Source organism: Mustela nigripes, chromosome 4 (genome assembly GCF_022355385.1).
Source record: "Mustela nigripes isolate SB6536 chromosome 4, MUSNIG.SB6536, whole genome shotgun sequence".
Lineage (NCBI taxonomy): Eukaryota > Metazoa > Chordata > Mammalia > Carnivora > Mustelidae > Mustela > Mustela nigripes.
Window position 1 is genome coordinate 31,948,650 of NC_081560.1, and position 22,584 is coordinate 31,971,233.

The following is a 22,584-nucleotide window of genomic DNA, read 5'->3' on the forward strand; positions in this document are numbered from 1 at the left end:
GTCTGTTAAATGAAATGTCTATTAGTACATTATATCCAGAATATTCCAAGTACACTTCTATGTGTGCCTCCTAATGCACAAGACATGGGGACCACCAAAGACCAACAAACTAATTAGAGACTAACTAGTTGTTCTGTTCTCAGCTTAATGAGTGTACACAAAGGGCTTTTTAAAATTCAACAATTAACCCCTGGATGAAGATAGTAAATATTTATCATGCATTTTAGCAATCACTTCATAATTTAAAGTGACTCAGGCCATAATATAATAAATACTGTGGTTGTGAATGTTTCATCTTCATGTGAGATTATAACCCCTTCTAATGAGACAGATAATGTGTTAACACATTTTTGTATCCTGTTTGGTTATTTAATCCAGTTGTTTGACAAGTATTTATGAAGAGCCTTCTAAATGCAGATGGTGTTTTAGAAACTTAGAATATACCATTGTGTAAGATGCATTCCCTGACCTCATGGAGCTTACATTTTAGTGAGGGAAGACAAATAAGAAACAGATGAATAAATGCATCTGTAATGACATGGCCAGTCAGTAGAGAAGTATATAGGAAAGTATGCAAGTATAAATGAAAACAAAGCACATAAGGAGAGAAAGAACATGTGGGACGGGTGGCAGGAAGAACTTTTGGGTGGAGTTGTTAGCAAAGACCTTTCTATAGAGACGTAGAGACAGAAAACTAAATGAGGTGAAGATGGCAGCTTTATGAAGGGTCTTGGAAGCAGATGGAACAGCAGGTACGAAAGTGTCTATGCTGGCAATGAGGTCTGAGAGATGAGAAGCTAGATCACTCGGGATCATTGCAAGAACTTGGGATTTTATTAAGCCACTGGTAGGGTTTGAGCTGGAGAGTAACCTAGCCACCCAGTGCCACAGTAACTGTAGGCACATTGATCGGTCTTTGAATTGTTGAAAATCTGTACAACATGCAAACCTAGTAATATCTGACTTTATTGAGTATTTATTATGTGCTAAGCTCTGTTGTAAGATCTATAGATTGTTTCATTGAATCATTCCATGAGGGTACGTAGTTTTATCAGTTACCCCCATTTTACAGGTGAATAAACCAAGACTGAAGGTACTTTGTCCAAGGTTTGCAGCAAGCAAGTGGTAGAACCTAAGGAGTTGCACCGAGTCTGTCTTCCATTCTCGTGCATGTAATAATAGTTTATTCTAGTTATTAACCTATTGGTTAAGAACGAATCATAATAACCAGTTTAACTGTAGATGTAAATGTATTACATAGAATGCATATGTTAAAGCCCTTATGCAGAAAGCCACATGAATTGAAGACTTTAAGTCAGATTTGTTTCTTTTTTTAGTGGTGTTATTTTTTAGTACTTCCACTGCATAATTAAAATAATACAAATCTTAAATGTCCATTCTGACAGTTAATAAGGAAACATTTAATGTGATTGAGTTTTGATTTGCTAATAATTCATTATAAAAGCTGAACTTTGTGCTTTAACTCAGATTTTAATTAGCCAATTGCAGTTTTAATTAGCTATTTGCAAACTTCTTTTTTAATACTTCAGTGACTATGAGTAATTATTAGAGAAATACTTAAATACATCATCATCAACTGAACACTACTTTAAAATATAGGACTCTGGGGGCGCCTGGGTGGCTAGTGAGTTAAAGCCTCTGCCTTTGGCTCAGGTCATGATCCCAGGGTCCTGGGATCCAGCCCTGCATCAGTCTCTCTGCTCAGTGGGGAGCCTTCTTCCTCCTCTCTCTCTCTGCCTACTTATGATCTCTATCTGTCAAATAAATAAAATCTTTTTTTTTTTTAAGATTTTATTTATTTATTTGACAGACATCACAAGTAGGCAGAGAGGCAGGCTGAAAGAGAGAGAGGAAGAAACAGTCTCCCTGCCGAACAGAGAGCCCGATGTGGGACTCGATCCCAGGACCCTGGGATCATGACCTGAGCTGAAGGCAGAGGCTTAACCCACTGAGCCACCCAGGCACCCCTAAATAAATAAAATCTTAAAAAAAAAAAAAAAGGACTCTGAATCCCCTAGGACATAATTCTTGAGATTTCCCCAGCCTGGTAGTCATATAGCTACCCCACTATGTGCTACACTAACCATCAAGAATCACGACTAGAAAATTCCACCTGCTCTTCATAGAGTCCCAGAATAATTTGCCATGTTCCCATAAAAATAGTATTGTAAATGATGGTGGTTATGTATCTAAGGCCACACATCTCCATCAACTCCATTAGCAGGTGGCTGGCTGGTTCTAGCCTGATCTCTGTTGGGCATGGAGGGGTAATTGTGGGTAAAGTCCTAGCAGAAGGAAGAAGCCAATTCCCTGGTATGACAAAGTGTGGCTCCAACACCAGTGAATCTTTTGGCTTCCATGGAATAGTGGAAGAAGATTCTGGGCAACAGGGCAAGTGTTAGCCCAGGGGAGGTCTGGAGCAGGAAGAGTTCATGCGTGGTGGAGAAAGGCTGACAAGGGAGAGGTTAGATCCAAAGTTATATATCTTATAGTTGTTTGTTTTTTGGGGTTTTGTCTTTTTTTTAATAACTACAATACCAAATTCATATGTCTGTGTTACTAAATGAGGACCTGTCTTTATGTGAAGTTCATAACCAAGTCCAAGGTTGGCTTTTTCAAGTTTCAGTAAGCTAATTTAAAAAAAAAAAAAAAAAAAAAAACTTGTGGTGTGTCTCTATGAACTTTATTTTCTCTTAAATTCCCATTTTTCTTTTATACCTATTTCTATAAAGAGGGAGCTCGGCATATGGCCAAAACCCTCTCTACCATGAAGGACTCCAGCTTTTTTGTCGCCCAGATGCCGGATGTGCCCATAATGTTTTGGGGGATTGTATATGAATCAGTTGGCAGGAACTGTGTGGTTTGTGGCTCTAACATCTTACTTAAATTCTTTAAAATCAGTAGAAGAGGTCAGAATGAAGGCCCTAGTTCTAAAGCCATCATCACCCTGGGAGCTACAGCCATCTCAGATTTATTGGCTCAGTAAAAACCTTTTATTTTTTATTCCTTTTTGAGTTCAGCATCTTAGCAGAACCCTGCCTAAAACCAGGTCTCAACAGTAGAAGCGTTCCCTCAAGACTCTGACAAGTGAACTTCTGAGAGAAGTTGAGGTTTATTGTTTTAAAACAGTGCCCCAAGTCTGAAAACACAGCGCAGGTGGCCAGTTGACTAAGGTGGGCACAGCAGCAAGACACTGTGGGGAGGAAAACAATCAAAGGATGGATGGGCCTTTGTGGAGGTCATTGTTTCCATTTAATCCAGAATTCATTTGCGTCACAAAGCACTAATTGACATGTGATAAGAACTTCCTGAATGGGCTGTGGAGACGCCAGAATAAAAGGGATTGGTACCGATTGTGATAATAAGGCCAGTGTCCCTTCAGTAATAAGCAAAAATGTTCCACTGTAAACGCGCACTTAGGAGTAATTGTAGTGAGTCTAATTCACCTTCCGGAAGTTGGGTTTTGATTTTCTTATTAAAGAGCAGATCTCCTTTCAAAACAATTAAAATATTTACTTACCACCCCCTCCACCCCCAATCTTGTCTGCCTGCCTATCTTCCTATCTTTAGAGCCCTCTGCTGGCACCATGAAGCGTGTGTGTTCATAATACCTCAGATCTTGCTCTTTGGGGAAATGTAATTTTTTAGCCAGAGAAGTTAAATGTGTTTTCTTTGCATAGCTTTGTATGTTTTCCCCAGTCTCCGTAGAGCAATGGGCTCCTGGTAATTACTTTGTTGTTGTTCAGATCTTAAATGGTAACCAACACAACTATACCATTAGATGAGATAGAACAAAATACCATTACCAAAAAATCGATAATATCTGAAGTGAGGAAAAACCTAATGAAATGCATGTATTAGAATGTAAGAATGATCTGGAAGTCTGTGCATTTGTTTTTCCATTTATTTCTTTTTTTATATTTTTCCTTATTACAGAAAGGATATTAGACTATGTTAACCAAAATGCTTACTGCTAGTGAATGGCCTTTTCAAGGAAATTTCAAATGGAATATTTCCTGTCTGTATTTTGTAAGAACCTAGAATCTGAGAACAAATGAGCTGTTGAAATTGAAGACAGCTTATCTATGAGATTGGGTCTCTTGGTGTTACGTGATTCCAAAATCAATCTGAAGATAGTGTAGGCAGTTTGACAGGAGAGCTGTAATGAATAGAGCGCTCTTGTTTTCAGAAATGAGACAAGATTAAATAGCAGTCCTAGTTGAAAATCTCAGGGGTAGAATATTCAGTAAATCTTGAAAATCTGTATCCTGTTTCACTGGTATGAAACAATCCATTCCTTGTGAGAGCATTTCTACTCAATAACTCATGGCAGTTTGGGATTAATTTGGAGAGTACTAACTTCTGGTTAAAAATTGCACTGGGCCTGCGGTACCCAGCAAAATTTCCCACTCAAGTGCTTTTGAAAAGTAACAGTAACAGAGGAAAATAGAACTGAGGTCTTCCTTTGGCAAGAATCGGGAAAATTTTTCCAGTACCTTTAGGTGTAAGAGAGTATTAAACCCACTTATTTGAGGCCTACCTGAAATTAGATAGGAGAGCACTTTTATTATTTTCCTCCTACCATCATAGTAATGATTCAAAAAGGCAAGGTTGATAGAAGTTAGAAAATTGGAGGCATATACCTACCGCATGGCTTGTGCTTTTGACAGATCCGTGACTACCTCCTCTGTCTCCTGTCAAGATAGGTCCTTCTGCATTCATTCAGAGACCAGAGCTGGAAATACCTGAGCAGGAAGTTGGTGGTCAGGCACTGGTGAGGCTGCTCTGTCTGGGAGTGTGTCCCAGAAGCACCTCCCGCAGGATGGCTGCTGCAGTGCCCTGCTTCCTGGGACTGCAGCGTACCTCACACATTCATCTGCCTCGGTGGACCGCCCAGGGTCAGCCGGTGGCAGCCATGGCCCGGTCTGGGAGTGGAACCCTCAAGCACAGGCAGCCGCCCCCCATCCAGCTGTGACCTAAGGTGGAGTTCAGCTGAAAAATTAGCGAAGAGCGAGTGAAGCCAATGACCGTTCACACAGCCTGCTTTACTGTGAACTCTGTAGTTTAACAGAACATAAATACTAACAAGTCAACAACATTATACCTGTGGAAGAACAGTGCGGCGCAGAATGAAGTTATGGTTCTGAAAACTCAGAAGGATAACACCTTAAAAGTATGACACAAAATGGAAAAGAATTTAGAAAATGATGTCCTTTCTCTAGAGAATGCAAGATCAACCGTGAAAGCAGGGCAAGAAAGCCATGGTAGAGAGAGGCTAAGATTAAAGCGGAAGTGTTGGCAAGGAGGTGCGTGAGGTAAGAAACTCTAAGAACTGAAAATGCAATGACATCATTGAACTTGTACTTAGCCAGTAAAGAGCGGAAGGGAGATGGTGATGATTCTCTTCAGCGCTGTGAAAGACTAACTTAAGGCCCTTGCCCCGAAACAGAAGCAAAGGCCAAGAGTTACGATAATGATGAGGAGACAGATACCCTCTCCAGTGACATAGAAGGAATGTAAGCAGTATTGGTCTTCCTTCAAAATAAAGAGAATTAGAAGAGGAGAAATTACCAAGACCATAATGGAAGAAAAAATTTCTAAGCCAAAAAACGTTCTGACTGTGGATTGAAAGAATTTATCCTGTCCCATTTAAGACTGGGAGAAAGAGGTCACAACTGGACAAATCTGTGTAACTTTTTAAAATTTTAAGTACAGTCCCTGTCCCAGTCTTGGTCCTTGCTGGCACATCTACCATTGCTTGTCTCACAGACGCCCAGAACCATAGAAGACAGCCCAGGCCATGCTGACTTCATCCTGTGGCTTTGGGATGCTGTTCCCTGGGCAGCTGGAGCCACTGTACTGTTTCCTTCAGGTGTATCATTTTCCTCATGCTGCTCTAGCCCCAGGGGAATCCAGCTGTAGTGAAGGCTTAACAGTAGTGGAATAATACTTGTATTGAGAGAAAATCACTGGTCTGTTGTCTTTCAGAGCCTAAAACCCAGTCCCAAGTCCCACAGTAGTGGTCCCCTTCAAGGACCACTTCCCTTGGGGCACCTGGGTGGCTCAGTGGGTTAAACCTCTGCCTTTAGCTCAAGTGGTGATCTCAGGGTCCTAGATCTAGCCCCACATCAGGCTCTCTACTGGGTGGGGAGCCTGCTTCCCCCTCTCTCTCTGCCTGCCTCTCTGCCTACTTGTGATCTCTCTGTCTGTCAAATAAATAAATCTTAAACAAAACAAAACAAAAACCACTTCCCTTTTTAGCTCATGGTCTGACACCCAGTGGTCAAGCCTGGTTTTCCTGTTTTCCAGGAGTTAACTCTCAGCATGTCTTTGTCTCTTTAGAGGCCAAAGCTCAAACCCTAAATTTAGGCCCCAGGAAAAGTAGGAGCTCCCTCTTCCTTCCATGCTAACAGCTTTCCCTCAGCTTTCCATATCCCAGAATCGTCATCTTTCCTGTAATGATGGACCGGTGGCCTGTTCTTCACTAGGTCTATCCCAGCCACCCTCAGGGATGTGGCCTTCCTCTGGGATTTCAAAGGGACAAGCTCATCAGAGCACAAGAGAGCAACATAGATGTCCTTAGACTTGAACAGACCCTTTCATGTTTAATGTTTCTCTCAGTCTGGGTGACTCAGGCTGGACACATGAGCTACATCACGTGTACTGGTTAGGATGCCACTTCACCCGTACAGATGTCTTCTGTAAGATCTTTCCAAGAAGAAAGCTGCTCCCAGGCATGTAGGTTGGGAGTGGGAGCTCAGCTCCGGGATGACAGAGGTAGGGGGCATGACTCCCCTCCACAGCACCCTCCACACATCACTCACGGACTTTGTCCCAGGCAGATGGTGACTGACTTTCCATCCCAGGGCGTGCTGCATCTCCACATGTTCGCAGGCAAGGTACCCTCACATGTGAGGGAGAGAGGTGTTTAAAAAAAAAAAAAAAATAGTGTAGGCGTCCAGACAGTTTCTCTTTTTTACAAGGGTAAAATTGATCAGTCTCTACCCAGGTTTCTTTGAAACACCGAATTCCAGAATGGGACAACATACATAGTTGACCCGGTAATCTTACATCCATGAAGATGTCTTTTATGTAAGAAGTCAAGATATTCTCTGATATGTAACATCTGTAAAGAGATTACACTCCTATAGCCCTCTAAAACAATACATAAATATATATATTCATACACATATCCACTATACAGAGAAAAAAGCTCAAGAAAGCATAAAGTACTTTTTCTTTTTTTCTTCTTCCAATATTTCATTTAAATTCAAGGTAGTTAACATAGAGTGTAGTATTGATTTCAGGAGTAGAATTTAGTGATTGATCACTTACATATGACACCCAGTGCTCATCGTAATGCGTGCCCTTCTTAATGCCCATCGCTCATTTCACCCGCCCCTCCATCCACCGCCCCTCCAGCAACCTCCAGTTGGTTCTCTGTAGTTAAGAGTCTCATACGGTTTGCCTCCCTCTCTGTTTTTGTCTTATTTTTCTCTTCCCTTCCCCTATGTTCATCTGTTTTGTATTTTAAATTCCATGTATGAGTGAAAGCATGCGGTATTTGTCTTCCTCTGACTGACTTATTTCACTTAGCATAATACACTCTAATTCTATCTGTGTCATTGCAAATGGCAAGATTTCGTTCTTTTTGACAGCTGAGTAATATTCCATAGTGTGTATATCCCACATTTTTTTTTTTTTTTTAACCTTTCATCAGTCGATGGACATTTAGGCTCTGCCCATGGGCCCTTTCAATCAGTGCATGTGCCCCTTCAGATCAGTATTTTTGTATCGTTTGGTCACATACCCAGTAGTGCAGTTGCTGGATCATAGGGTAGGTTTAGTTTTAACTTTTTGAGGAACCTCCATACTGTTTTCCAGAGTGGCTGCATCGGTTTGGATTCCCACCAACAGTGTAAGAGGGATCCCCTTTCTCCACATCCTTGCCAACATCTCTTGTTTCCTGACTTGTTAATTTTAGCCATTCTGACAGGTGTGAGATGGTATCTTATTGTGGTTTTGATTTGTAGTTCCATGATGATGAGTGATGTTGAACATTTTTTTCATGCATCTGTTAGCCTTTTGTATGTCTTCTTTGGAGAAATGTCTCTTCATGTCTTCTGCCCATTTCTTAACTGGATTATTTATTTTGGGGGTGTTGGTTTTGATAAGTTCTTTATAATAAAGATTTTGGATACCAGCCCTTTATCTGATGTGTTATTTGCAAATATCTTCTCCCAATTCATAGGCTACCTTTTAGTTTTGTTGATTGTTTCCCTTGTTCAGAAGCTTTTATTTTGAAGAAGTCCCAGCAGTTCATTTTTGCTTTGGTTTTCCTTTCCTCCAAAACATGTCTAGGAAGAAGTTGCTATGGCCTGGGTCAGAGAGGTTGCTGCCTGTGTTCTTCTCTAGGATTTTGATGGATTCCTGTCTCACATTCAGGTCTTTCATCCATTTTGAATCTGTTTTTGTGTCTGGTGTAAGGTGGTCCAGTTTCATTCTCCTGCATGTGGCTGTCCAGTTTTCCCAACACTGTTTGTTGAAGAGACTGTCCTTTTTCCATTGAATAGTCCTTCCTGCTTTGTTGAAGCTTGGTTAACCATGTAGTTGAAGGTCATTTCTGGGCTCTCTATTCTGTTCCATCAATCTGTGTGTGTTTTTGTACCAGTACTGTACTGTCTTGATGATTACAACTTTGTAATAGAGTTTGAAGTCTGGAATTGTGGTGCCTCCAGCTTTCTCTTTTTCAACATTACTTTGGCTTTTCGGGGTCTTTTCTGGTTCCATAAAAATTTTAGAATTGTTTGTTCTAGCTCTGAAAAATGCTCGTGTTATTTTGATAAGGATTGCATTGAATGTGTAGATTGCTTTGGGTAGTATAGACATTTTAACAATATTTGTTCTTCTAATCCATGAGCATGGAATGTTTTCCCATTTCTTTGGGTCATCTTCAGTTTCTTTCATAAGCGTTCTCTAGCTTTCCAAGTAGAGATCTTTTGCCCCTTTCGTTAGGTTTAGATATCTTGTGATTTTTGGTACAATTGTACATGGTTGGTTGGTTGGTTTCTCTTTTTGCTGCTTTGTTATTGGTGTATAGAAATGCCACAGATTTTTGTACATTGATTTTATATCCTGCGACTTTGCTGAATTCATGTATCCAATCTAGCAATTTTTTGGTGAGTCTTTCAGGTTTTCTATATAAAGTATCATGTCATCTGTGAAGAGCGAAAATTTGATTTCTTCCCTGCCAATTTGGATACCATTTATTTCTTTTTGTTGTCTGATTGCTGAGCCTATGAAGGGAAGCATAAGTGTATTTACAGTGGTTGCTTTTCAGTGCTGAGACTATCAGTGTTTTGTATTCTACTTCATTGTTTTGTTGTATTTTCCAGAATACATTGAAATAATGTAATTCATTGCTATTCTAAATACCACTCAAAAGTAAAATAAACATAGGGGAAACTCAAACTAGAGAGCATCTGCAAGAGATAATAAAGAAAAACATTTGCAAGGGACAAAATATACTAAGAACCATGTTCCTAGCCTGCATACTGAACCTCAGTGTGGAAGATACAGGGAAGAAAGAGTGTGCTCCTTAAGTGTCAGCTCTTCCTATAAATAAATACTACACAAAATACTATATAAGTTTATAAAGACTATATCTGCCAGTATTTCATCTTAAAATGAAAGACTTCAAGTGCCCAGTGGATAAAGTTAACCCTGAAAATACTATTTTCAATGTTTTCAAAGACTGAGGACTATCCGAAAGGGAAATTTCTACTTGGGGATCACTTTTTTTTTCTCTCTCTCTCTCTTCTTCACATTACCTCTTGGTTTATTCATAGGTCGAGCAATACCATAATGTCATTTTCCATGGCCCAGAAGGAAGCTTGCAAGACTACGTAGCACATCAGCTTGCTCTCTGCATGAAGGTAGCCACTACCTGTGTACATCTCCTTTTCTCAGAAAATTTTGAAAGCATGTAGAACTAATCCCTGATTTCTTATCACAGCACAGACAGATGGCTGCAGGATTCACGTGTGAAATAGTGAGAGCCAAAGTGGATGCTGGTTTCTCCAAGGAACAGCTAGGAGACCTGTTCATCAGTAGTGGTAAGACCATTCCAGCAAACTGAATTTCGTAACCTAAGGGCATGATCTTCAGTGATGCCTTTGAAAGGAAATAAGCTTTCTTTCTGGAGGGTAAATTTAACATGACTTTTAAGAATTTAACACCCCAGGGATGAAAATGCAAGCTGAACACTTGCAAAAAAAGTATTTTCGTGTATCTGTGATTGCATTTATTGTTCATCCTGTGCCCCCCCATCTTTTACTTGTAACTTGCGTACTATGTAACGGGCACCAGAGGGATACTAAGGGAGCACGTGATGGGAGTCACCAGCCATCCTTAGCAGGACTAAGTATTCTGTCACTGATGCTGTTTAGAATTGCATGATGATCATAAAGAGTAGATACATATTTAGTGAAGTATTCATAAACTCGCTACAACCAAAGCACCCCTTCTTGAAAAACCTGACATGAACTTCCTCCACTTAACCCTTGGTGCATCATGGAGCGGTTAACATGTTGCACACGTGTGCTAAACACGTTGCACACATTAACAAACTCCTATAATGTCAACTACAGCCCTGTGCAGGTGGGTGTCATGTCTGTTCCAACATGGGGAAGCTGACACAGGGAGGCTCGGTATCTTGCCAGAACAAAGAGTGGAAGAATCAGGATTAATTTGTTTATTAATATAGCTTTTTTTTTTCTTTTTAAAGATTGTCTCTTCCTGTCAAATAAATAAACACAGTGAGAGAGGGAACACAAGCAGGGGGAGTGGGATAGGGAGAAGCAGGCTTCCTGTTGAGCAGGGAGCCCCATGTAGGGCTCAATCCCTGGACCCTGGGATGATGACCTAAACAGAAGGCAGACGCTTAATGACTGAGCCACCACGGGCCCCTAGACGCACATTTTAAGGACAGGAAGATCCCACCAGAATCTGAATATTACTGTGGTGCATGGGTCAGCCTTTGTTCAGAAACTAGTGGAAGTCAGTGGCAGAAAGCTGTTTTCCCTGCGGCTATTACTAATAATCACTAACATTTATTTAGCTCTGACTCTGGTAGGCCCTATTGTAAACACCCTGATTTATAAACATGAAAACATTTCAAACAGAAGGTTGGAGCATCCTGACCAAAGAATGCCCAGCAAGGACACGGTCCAGCAGGACTCAGACTGCTACCGAGCCTGCCCTACACCACTGCCGGCCACAGCCCCTTAGAAACTCGCCCACACCATTTCTGTATCCCCACAGGTCCACTACATTTTTTCCAACTTTCAGTCTTGTTTCATCTCAAATAAGAAGCTGAACTATTTTGTTCTCACTCTGTCAGAGCAGAGAGCAATTATAGACTGAATTCTGCTCTACACTCTAAGCTTAGAGAGCTAAGAAAGCAGTGACTCAGGTCGACAGGGATGCAGATGTGACCAGCACAGCATTTCTAAACTTGGGGGTGGGGTGTGCAGCATAAGAGTTCCTCTTCCTATTTCCCAATTTGGTGAGTGGCACAAGTCTCTCGGCCTGTCCCACTTGAAACTCTGGTCTTTTCAGCAGGCTTGACAACCTGAATGTGTAGAGTGCAAACAGGCCGCATTAATGGGTGAGGTGGGGAGTGGGGGGCCCTATCTCCATCTACCGGAGGATGGCGGCTCTCCACTATGGCAGCTAGCTGCTGATGGCAGTGAGATCCAGTGTCAGGTGCTCTTGTGACTTTTAAGAAGTTAGAAATCCCGGGGCGCCTGAGTGGCTCAGTCATTAAGCGTCTACCTTCTGCTCAGGTCGTGATCCCAGGGTCCTGGGATTGAGCCCCACATTGGGTACCCTGCTCAGCGGGGCCTGCTTCTCTCTCCCTCTCCCACTCCCCCTGCTTGTATTCTCCCTCTAGCTGTCTCTCTCTCTCTGCCAAATAAGTAAAATCTTTAAAAACAAATTTAAAAAGTCAGAAATTCATTTTTATGTGAAAATGTAGGATTTTCTTCTTTCAGTGTTGTCAGTTATTTCGATTTTTAAAGCCACATGAGGCCTGGATAGAACTCCCCGATCCTCTCATTCATGGACGCCTCGTCTTGGTCCCACATAGTCCATAGTCACAGGCCAGATGGGTCCCAGCACGCCTTCTTCCTCCATCCCGTTGGTACCGTCCTGCCTTGGGCCCCCTTTCCTATGTCTCATCTACTTTCCTGTGAATGGCTGCTGTGCCTGCTGCTTCTCCTGCTCAAACATCTTTCACAGGCAGTCAGACCCTTCATTGAAAGCTGTGATTCCTGCCCCATACATTCCTCTATCACCCACGCCAGGCCTTCCGTTAAAGGGCCCACCTGAGGGGCTTATCTGACCCTGTATGTTTTAAACTGAGATATTATTGAGACATACTATTATGAGTTTAAGGTTTACAACATGTTGATTTGATACACTTCTTTATTGCAAAATAATTACTATAACATGAGCTAGTACCTCTATTACCTCACACAATTAAAATTTCTCTTGTGCTGAGAATAATTATGATCTACTTTCTTAGTAACTTTCAAGTACATAACAAAATATTGCTAACTGTAGTCACCCTGCGGGACCTAAGATCCCCAGAACTTACTCATCGTATAACTGAAATTGTGTATCCTTTGATATCTCCCCATTTCCCTCACCCATACCCCAAGTTGCTGCCAACCACCATTTTACTCTGTTTCCATAAGCTTGGCTTTTTCAGATTCCACATATAAGTGATATCATACAGTATTTGTCTTTCTCTGTCTGACTTAATTCTGTTAGTGTAAGGCCCTCAAGGTGCACCGTGTTGTTGAGAATGGCAGGATTTTCTTCTTTCTCCCTGAGTGAAAAATATTCCAGTTATCTGTTGACAGACACTTAGGTTCTTTCCGTCTGTTGGCTATTGTCGAGTAATGATGCAGTGAACACGAGAGTGCAGATTACTCTTGGAGGTTCTTGTTTCGTTTTCCTTGGATATATACCCAGAAGTGGGATTGCTGGAAAATCTGACATTTTGAATTTTTTGAGGCACCTCCATATACTATCTTACATAGTATGGAAATGGACCAATTTATATTTCCGCCATCAGTGCTCTAGGGTTTCCTTTCCTCCTCAGTCTTACCAGAGCTTGTTATCTATTGCCTTTCTGACGATAACCCTTCTGACCGGTGTGAGGTGATACCCTATTGTGGTTTTGTTTTACGTTTCCCTGATCATTAGTGATGTCATGTATCTTTTCATGGACTTGTTGGCCATCCGTATGTCTACTTTGGAATATCTGGCCCTTTTAAAACAGATGTCTGTGCTCCAACAGAATATGCTATTTCTTCTTTACATGCCCTTTTCTTTTCTTCTCTCTGAGTCTTAGTTCATGCTACAGCTCTCCTCAAGAATGCTAGAGTAAATACACAACGCCCCTCCCCCCCACACACATATGCTGTGACTACCAACCTCGCAGGTACTTTACAGAATATTATGCTGTACAGTACTGAATAAAACAGATGTGGTTTTTGACCTTCTGGAAATGACAGAAAAAGCCCCTGTTAAAATTCTCTAAGGACACCTCAAGTGAAGGCTTCTCTGATCCCTCCAGATAGGACTTCTTCCTCTGGTGAACATCAGCAGATTTTATTGATAACTGTGCCCCACCTAACTATAGGTCAAGGCCGTGAGGGTATTATTTGAGCTTTGGCCTTGGCCCACACACACACTGTGAGCTCTGTGAAGCCTGGTCGTGTACCTTACTCTTCTAATTTTCTGGGTACACTTAAAGCTCATAATTATTGGCTGATGAGTGGGTGAGTCTCCTGAGAGAGGAAGTAGACAGGCAAAGACAAAGGGAATGCTTGTCCTATGTCCTCTTCAGGTGTCCGCAAGTGAAAGAGCCTGCTTAGTGTGCATGCAGGAGGACGCAAGAGGAGAGGGTGCAAAACTCGACAGTGGAGTAGGTGATGATAGGGCGTAAAGATAGAGTGATCTGGAGTTTAAAAATGAAGTTTTTGAACAGACTGAAGCAAAAAAAAAAAAAAAGCCTCCATTTTAACCACCCTCGTTATGTAAGAAGTGGTCTATCACCTGTAAATGGGGCAGGGTTTTATTCTCTCTTCAGCTCAGTAGCTTATAATTGTGAAATACATTTTTTTCTCTTTTTAATAACAAAGGTAAGGCACAAATGAAGGTTTGTCTGCTAAGGCCTTTTTTTTTTTTTTTTAAAGATTTAATTAATTTATTTATTTAGAGACAGCATGAGTGAGGGGGAGGGGGAGAGGGGGAGGGAGAAGCAGGCCCAGCTGAGCAGGGAGCCCGACTGGGGGCTTGATCCCCAGACCCCGGGATCATGACCTGAGCCAAAGGCAGACGCTTAACCATCTGAGCCACCCAGGCCCCCTCATCTGCTGAGACCTTGAATGCCGTGGCCCAAGGTAGGCCCCTGCGCGTTGTCATACATATTCCTCAGTTTGCCTTGTTCTCGGTGCCACGTCAGCGCAGAATTCTGGCGAATCTGGTCCTGCCTCTCCTCTCCGCCTCCCTGCTGCTGCCCTTCTACCTGTCGTTGTGGAGGTCTCGTCCCTGACGCTGCTTATTTCCTCCGGCCAGCCCCTCACAAGCCTCCGCAGCGCTCACGGGGTTCATTCTACAGTTTAAAGTTGCGCTTGTCCTTTCCCGGCTGTTATACTCGAGTGGCTATGGGACAAACACTACGGTTCTCTGATCGTATGTGGCGAAGCTTAGGGTCTGGCCCCTGATCTTCCCTTGCTGCTGTCCATCCTCATCTCCTAAAATTCCGTGCATTTTAGGAGCTCCCTAGGACCCACTGCTATTGACTGGAGACCAGTGGAAAGATCACGGAGACAGTGCATGTTCGGTAGAGTAGGCGGGGGCCCCAGGGTTTTGAGTAGGGCAGGGTCCCCTCCTGGGAGCCAATGGGAGGAGTCATTGATGGGTGTGGTGTCACTTCTTTTGTAGTGCAGAAGGCCCCGAAAACAGGGGCTGTTCTTTTGGTCAGGAGGTGATGGCAAAGGGCCGTGAGTAGAGGAGGCAGAGGTTTGGATGAGGAAAAGCATATTCCTAGGCTCTTCCACTGCAGTTTTTAGAATAACTTTGGAATAGGAATTACTTGTCAGTTTTTCTCTTGCGCTTTTACCAAGAAATTAAATTGATCAAATTATATTAGTATAATTGAGGCATATACTGATTTGTAAGGAGTACATTTATTTCCTGATTTTAACCTTATTTGCTTCACAGGAAGAGATTTAAACTACTTGGAAGAGGCTGGGCTAGGATGTTGAACTGTGAGCTTTCACTATGCACGCACATAGATCACCTCACGGGCTTCTCTCTATGACTGCAGAAGAAAGCCAGCAGAGAGAGTCACAGAGAATGAACAAAAGAAAGACATGAGCAGAGTATCTAAGAAGGAAAAGTAGCAAATGTATTTTGAATTATTAGGTTTAAGGGCATACGAGTAGCGCAGTCCATTAAACGTCTAATTCTTGATTTTGGCTCAGGTCGTGATCACAGAGTTGTGAGACAGTGGCCCTTGCTTAGGGCTCTGCACTGGCGTGGAGTCTGCTTAAGGTTCTCTGTCTTCCTCTCCTTCTGCCCCTGCCCACTGCTCGCTCTAGCTCAAAAAAAAAAAAAAAAAAAAAAAAAAAAATTCTAAAACTTATATGGAGACTAAAATAAAAGGTTCCCATGAAGAAAAGAATGTAGAACAAAAGAACACATTAAAAAAAATTACCAAGCATTATTTTGTGTTTATTTGAAAATAGAAAAATAGAAAATAGAATTAAAATAAAATTCAGAAAAATATTTTCCCCTTCATGCTGCCTTTTGTGAGAGGTAGTCACAGTATATGGTCCTGTTGTTCGGTGAAGGCGTTATGAAGGTGTATTAGAATTGGATCAGATTTTGCCTCAGGATAAGGTATGTAGTTAGGTCAGCAAGACAGATACTTTTTGAAATTACATGTGACAATAAGCAGCAAAAAAAATTTTTTTGGATACTTATATTGGTATTTTAAAGTAACACTTTGAATCCTTGGGAGAACTTTTCTTTTTGGAAGTAATAAAGATAGAATTACCGTAATAACCGTAGTCAGCAGTTGGAGTCCCCATAACAGTTTAGCTCCTTGGACACCACATTACTGAGGCTTTCGGAAGGTTTGTCCCTTGCTTCTTATCCGGACTCAGGGTGTCATCCCTGCACAGCCTTGTTCTAAGTGGACTGTAAAAGCCAGGCTGCTTTCTATCCCAGGGGGGAGATTATCCAGACTTGTGGTCACTTTGGACACAAAGAAGTTAGGATTTAACTATAAATGTAGTAGGTTAATTATTTTGAAACCATCGACTGTTGCTTTAGAACTGAATCTCCAGAACTTTGAATACAAGGTCATACAAAACTGGGCTGTAGCCCTGAACCCAGCCCAGGAAGTGTCTGATGAAGACCATCGGTCCGCAGGAGAGGAGTGGGGCTGGCACAGCCTATAAAGTTGGAACAAAAACAGACAAAAAGAGTCCATTCATTTCAGAAATAGGGCTTCGAAGTATTTAAGGCGAGGGAATCTAAATGACTAACTTTCTGGCAAGACGTTGGTAGAAATCTCCAGCTCTCGCATGGAGTGTGTAGCCTCTCTCATCTCTGTAGCAACTGAGCAGAGGCTGGTTTATCCTTCAGACTGGAAATTTCCTGCTCCTGGGCTTGGTTAGACCTGAAACTCCGCTAAATAATCTGAAGGAGGCACATGCTGTTGAGCAAATAAAATTTACCTTTGCGGGCGCCTGGGTGGCTCAGTGGGTTGGGCCGCTGCCTTCGGCTCAGGTCATGATCTCGGGGTCCTGGGATCGAGTCCGGTATCGGGCTCTCTGCTCAGCAGGGAGCCTGCTTCTCTCTCTCTCTCTCTGCCTGCCTCTCCATCTGCTTCTGATATCTCTCTGTCAAATAAATAAATAAAATCTTTAAAAAAAAAAAAATTTACCTTTGGACCAACTTAGTTTAGGGTGTTGAACTTGAGTAGTTAGAGCAGTCGGTGTGACTTAGTAAAGGAGGTCCTGAGACTGGCATTGTTGAAGACAAAGCTTTTCATCAGAGAAGCCCCGTCTCCCTGACCCTGGGTTGGTACCTGATGGGACACCAGGATAAACCAAGACGAGGGGGACCCCAACCCAGCTGCTTTGAACGGCAGCCCTACCCCCTTTTTGTCTAGGGCACAGATTGTCCGTTTAAGGGGTGATTAATGGAGGAGCCATACAGCCCTTTTTTTGTGGGCCTAAGAGAACGTTAAGTGGTTTTCAAGAGATCTCCGACATTCCCGTGAACGTATTCATTTTATCCCCAGCCTCAGTTCTCCCCGGTTGCTCCCGTGCTCAGGTCCCACCACCCGCTGGACCTCTCCGACAGGATGCGTCCCTCCTCCAGTCCCTGAGACCGGACCCATCCCCCACGCCTGCGCCCCACGTGTGCTCTTCTCAGGAGCGCTCGGCCTCCCCGAGCCGTGCGGCCTCTTCTCCAGCGGGAACAGCAGCACTGTCTCTTGACATTTCCTCTCTGCACCTCTCTCAAGAGGGCCAGCCCCTCGGCTCTCCTGACTCCATCTCAAACCCCTTTGATCTGTACCTTGGCCTTGGACTCTTACCTCCTGCACTCACCTCAGCAATCAGACCCCTGTAGGTGTGTTTTCCTTGGCTTTCCTCTCAAGGCGTTCTTGGCACCAGAGTGCGATCTCAAAGCTGAAATCCAATCCTGTTTATCCTTCTCCTTTCAGACTTGCGTGGCTTCCCAGAGCCAGTGGTTTCTCCCTCCCGACACAACATTCTAGTTCTTCCACCTGTCATCTGTGGCCGCGTTCTGAGGCTGCATATCCTCAAGTTTCACCCCAGGCTGCACGCAAGGTGCCAGTGGCCCAGCCCAGCGCAGTGAAGTCAGAACATCTAGGGACGCATCCGGGGAGGGTTCCCTGCAGCCCCGGGAGGAGGACATGGTGGCTGCAGGACCGCTGCCCACAGCTGCGGCTGCTTGATCCCATGCCACTGATGTGACTTCACCCCAGGCTTCTAGCCAGCCCTGACTGGAGCTTTTTTATCAGCTTTGACCTCACCGTCCTGCCCTCTTGCATCTATTCTGACCTTGACCTGATGGCTTAGTCTCTTCCTGCCCCGTTTTCATTCTCTGCTAATGAAAGCCTTCTCCTGACTGCCTCGGAACATGCTATCCGTTGAAAAAGATGCATTTTAAAATGCCACACACACACCCCCCCGCCCAGTTAGAACCAGTCCCCTCTGGTATGCCACAGCACTTAGCCTAGGGCATACAGCAAGAGGGCCATGGATGAACAGTTGTGGAAATGCAGATACGTGTTCCTATGGAGAGTCTGGCTGGAGCCGCGGCTTCAGGCCACTGGAGCTAGCTGTACCCTCGACACAAATTCAGGAAGGATGGAGGCCTTTAGTCCTTGGGTATAGGAAAGCAGATCCTTGAGCCATTCAGCCCGCTCTGGTTTTTATCACCACGTAGAAAAGGTTTGTTGGTTTATCATTGTTGAAATGAACTGTAGATTCATCATACTTCCACAGTCAGTGTGTTTCTGAAAGAACAGGTGAATGCGGAGAAGCGCTGTGTACCGAATATCCGTGTGGAAAGAGACTGAGCACAAGTGGATGCTGGTTACCGCCCCCACAAAACGACCGCATCCAGAGGGGCTGTTACTGTTTCTAGTGTTCTAGTTTTAAAGCTTCACAGTGTGCAGAGAAGCTATTTCAGTCTCAGAAGAGATTCATTTATAATGTTCAAGGAGTTCTTTTGAAAGTGAAAATGCATTTGTCTAGAGTAACAAGGGGGACTAGCGTATAATCTATTATAATGAATATTTGGGAGAAATGGACTACATGAAAAAATTGCTTATGTATTTTAAATTGATCTCTTTTTCTCAAGGTTAATTTGGCTAAGACTGAGGCACCTTAGAATCTTAAAAATTAAAAATGTTATAATCCACTGGTATGTGGGAAGTAGTAATATGCTTTAACTATAGCGTTAACATTGGAGTGCTCAGTAGGTGCTAAGCACTGTTTCAAGTACATTCCATCTATGGACTTACTTGATTCCTATATATAATCACAACCTTCCATTTATTTTCTATCTTTCGTGTTGGGTCGGTAGGCAATTTAATGCCCCTTTCATAAGGAGGATCACTAAGGCAAGGTTCAGAAGTCCTGGGGTGCCTGGCTGGCTCAATCATTTGAGCATCCAACTCCTGATTTTAGCTCAGGTCATGATCTCAGGGTCGTGAAGTGGACACCTGCACTGGGCTCCGCACTCACCATGGAGTCTGCCAGATGATTCTCCCTCCCCCACCCCCTCTCACATGAGCATGTGCACACCCACTCTCTCAAACAAATAAGTCTTTGAAAAAAAAAAAAAAAAAACCAAAGTCCTAGTCCTTCCTCACAACCGTCATGAAACCCAAGTCAAACCTCTTTAACCTCTCTGAGGTCTGTAAAATGAAAGGATGGATCTGCTTCTCTCTCTGAGGTCCTAGCTTCGTAATTTATGAATATTACATGTAGGTGTAATTTCAGTGTCACTTACGGGTTTCTGACCTTTTGTATTTTGAAATATATATTCATAAAATACATACTACCCATATTTATAGATCAGTGAATAATTTTAAATAAAGTAACCACGTAAGTACCAAACCAGGCCAAGAAACAGATTATTCCCAACTTCCAGAATGTGGCCATGTGCCCTCTTCACAAACCCTTCTAGAGCTAAACCATTGGTCCATCTTTTGTGATAACCATTTCTTTGCTTTTCTATATCATTTTACTACCTTTAAATCCCTTTACTACTTTTACTCCCTTGTGAATCCCTAAATTTTATATTCAGTATTGCCCGTGTTTGAACTCTATGTGTTGAAATCATATTATGTGTGTACTTTTGCGACTTGCTTCTTACTGAATTGTTTGTGACCGTCCATGTTGAGGATTGTGGGCGTTTGTTCACTGTCCTCTCCAATCTATGAATATACTCCTGTGTATCTGTTCTGCTGTCAGCGGGAATCGGGGTTGATCCTAATTGGGATCTGTCGTGAAACCAGTAGTGGATCATCGTATGTGTACACTTGGAACTGTATTAACCGATGCCAGACTCTTCTCCAGAGTCCTCCTACTTCATCAGCAGTTAAAGAGCATTCTGATTATGTCACATCTTCGCTAACACTTTCTATCTTCAGACTTGGATTTTTAACCAGCTCATAGCAGGTTTTGTGAAAGCTTTAATCACTAAATTTTGTTTTGTTTGCTTTGTTTTAATTTTTTAAAATTAACATATAATGTATTATTAGCCCCAGGATACAGGTCTGTGAATCGCCAGGTTTACACACTTCACAGCACTCACCATAGCACATACCCTTCCTTCCCAGTGTCCATAACCCCACCACCCTAACCCTACCCCGCCCACCAAGCAACCTTCTGTTTTGTGAGACTGAGGGTCTCTTGTGGTTTTTCTCCCTCCCAATCCCATCTTATTTCATTTTTTTCCTTATCCACCCCCCAAACCCCTCATGTTGCCTCTCAAATTCTTCATTTCAGGGAGATCATATAATTTTCTTTCTCTGATTGACTTATTTTGCTTAGCATAATACCCTCTAGTTCCATCCACGTTGTCTCAATGGCAAGATTTCATTTCTTTTGATGGCTGTATAGTATTCCATTGTATATATAAATTTTGTTTCTGACCACAGCTTGTCTGATCCCCGTGAAACAGTCTCCCATGAATAAGAAAGTCATCATCGTCTTAGAGAATTTGGAAAAATGTTCATTGTCTGAGTTACTGGGGGACTTTCTGGCCCCTCTGGAAAATCGCAGCACCGAAAGCCCCTGGATTTTGCAAAAAGGTAAAGGGAGTGGCAAGAGCTTGCCCAAAAGGAAGGTTCTGTGTGATTCTCAGCATTCTGTTGCCCAGAGTCTGAGTTGTACTTCATGTTCTTCCTTAGGCTCATTTGACTTTGTCTGTCTCATCGTATGGCTTGCTGAGGTTGGGCCATTTGGTTTGTTTTAGGAAATGGAACATCTGAGTGTTACTACTTTCACGAGAACTGCTTTCTGATGGGAACCATTGCCAAGGCCTGTCTCCAGGGCTCTGACTTGCTGGTGCAGCAGCATTTCCGCTGGGTTCAGCTGCGGTGGGACGGCGAGCCCATGCAGGGCCTGCTGCCGAGGTTCTTACGAAGGAAAGTCATGAACAAGGTAACGAACTGCAGCTGCAGCTTCTTGCCAGGAGAGGGGGTGTTAGTGTCAGGGGTGCGGTCTGGAGTTCTACCACTTACTGACCATGTGGCCTCAGCAAGGGCAAGTTTCAGATATCCCAGAGTTAAGTAAGATAACGCATATAAAACTTGACACAGTTCCTGGACTATGTTAAGTATTTTTAAAAAAAAAAAAAAAAGGAAAACAAATGGGTTTTACTGCTGTTACTAACTGTTCTCAAGGAATCTCTCCAAGTCCCAAATGCTGTAGAAGGGTATCTAAGAAAACTGATCACTTGTTTTAAGAATAGTTACTGCTTCCTTGGGGCCTTCAAAATGTTATCCATCCACTCAAGCTAGTTTTGATGTGTGACTGTTATTCTGTGCTAGAGTAAATATAAAAAAGTCACATGAAAAATTAAAATTCTTTAGCTTTTGACACATTTTCAAGAGCGAATATGACTCCTGATTATTTTGGAATAAAATATTCTGTATCCTCCCAAATAACAAAATTGGTGCTGACTAAACCTAGTACATTGCTATTTAATATTCTGAAGTTGAGTCAGGATCTGAGCATCAGGACTGACTGGAAACATTAGAGCTTGAGTTAGTAAGACTTTGTCCCGTAATCCAGCACCACTGGCCACATTTGGAAGAGACAGGATCTTCTATCACAATAGTTTGAGCTGTAAACAACGCAACACCCACTGTGTTACCTACTTGACAAAAAGGCATGTTTTCCTTCCATAATCCCTGTCTAGTGGGAGGTGTTGCTGACATCTGTTCAGCACCATGATGTCAGCTCCTGGGTCTGGGGGAGTGTTCTGAGCTCCTCTCAAGGTTGCAGGTTGTCAGCAGGACTTGAGACACCACACCTGCACCCAAGCATTTTCAAAAGTGGGAACACGGACACCACCACAGGGAAAGAGAGCTTTGGCCTTCTCAGTGTCCTTATCCGGGAAGAAAGTATCTTTTTCTGAAACTCTCAGAGACAGAATTTCCTTGCCTGTTTCATTAATCAGAACTGGTTCTCTACCCACCCCATTGCCCCAGATTGTAGCTAGACTTACATTCCCAAGATGGAAGCGCTCCCCCAAGTCCTTGAACAAAATTCTGTGTCCATTGTGTTAGGGTATGTGGATGTGCGTGCAGTTTTGGGTGCGGGATCACGGGAGGAGAATGGAGAGGAATAGGGAGTGGGAATGGTTTTGGTATTTCAGTAAACTATGCTTTCCAGTAGTGATGTGAATTAGTATCTGAAATTCCTAATC

General features: G+C 42.8%; 1 protein-coding gene and 1 long non-coding RNA gene across 4 annotated transcripts in view; one reads left to right on the forward strand and one right to left on the reverse strand.

Moving 5' to 3' along the window:
• The window catches only part of CTTNBP2 (cortactin binding protein 2), a 148,914-nt gene that overhangs the window by 109,934 nt on the left and 16,396 nt on the right, over window positions 1-22,584 (forward strand). For 2 of the 3 annotated variants that reach the window (XM_059396519.1, XM_059396521.1), the window contains 4 exons: window positions 9,870-9,956; window positions 10,037-10,136; window positions 20,810-20,962; window positions 21,127-21,314. In XM_059396519.1, the coding sequence (XP_059252502.1) occupies window positions 9,870-9,956; window positions 10,037-10,136; window positions 20,810-20,962; window positions 21,127-21,314 (528 nt within the window). The remainder of the gene's footprint in view (window positions 1-9,869; window positions 9,957-10,036; window positions 10,137-20,809; window positions 20,963-21,126; window positions 21,315-22,584) is intronic. The other variant, XM_059396520.1, reaches the window with a different exon arrangement.
• Window positions 14,364-18,922, reverse strand: LOC132014964 (uncharacterized). The gene is made up of 3 exons (XR_009403508.1): window positions 17,721-18,922; window positions 16,842-17,006; window positions 14,364-16,556 (listed from the first exon to the last, which is right to left on the reverse strand). It is a non-coding gene; the product is annotated as an uncharacterized LOC132014964 (long non-coding RNA).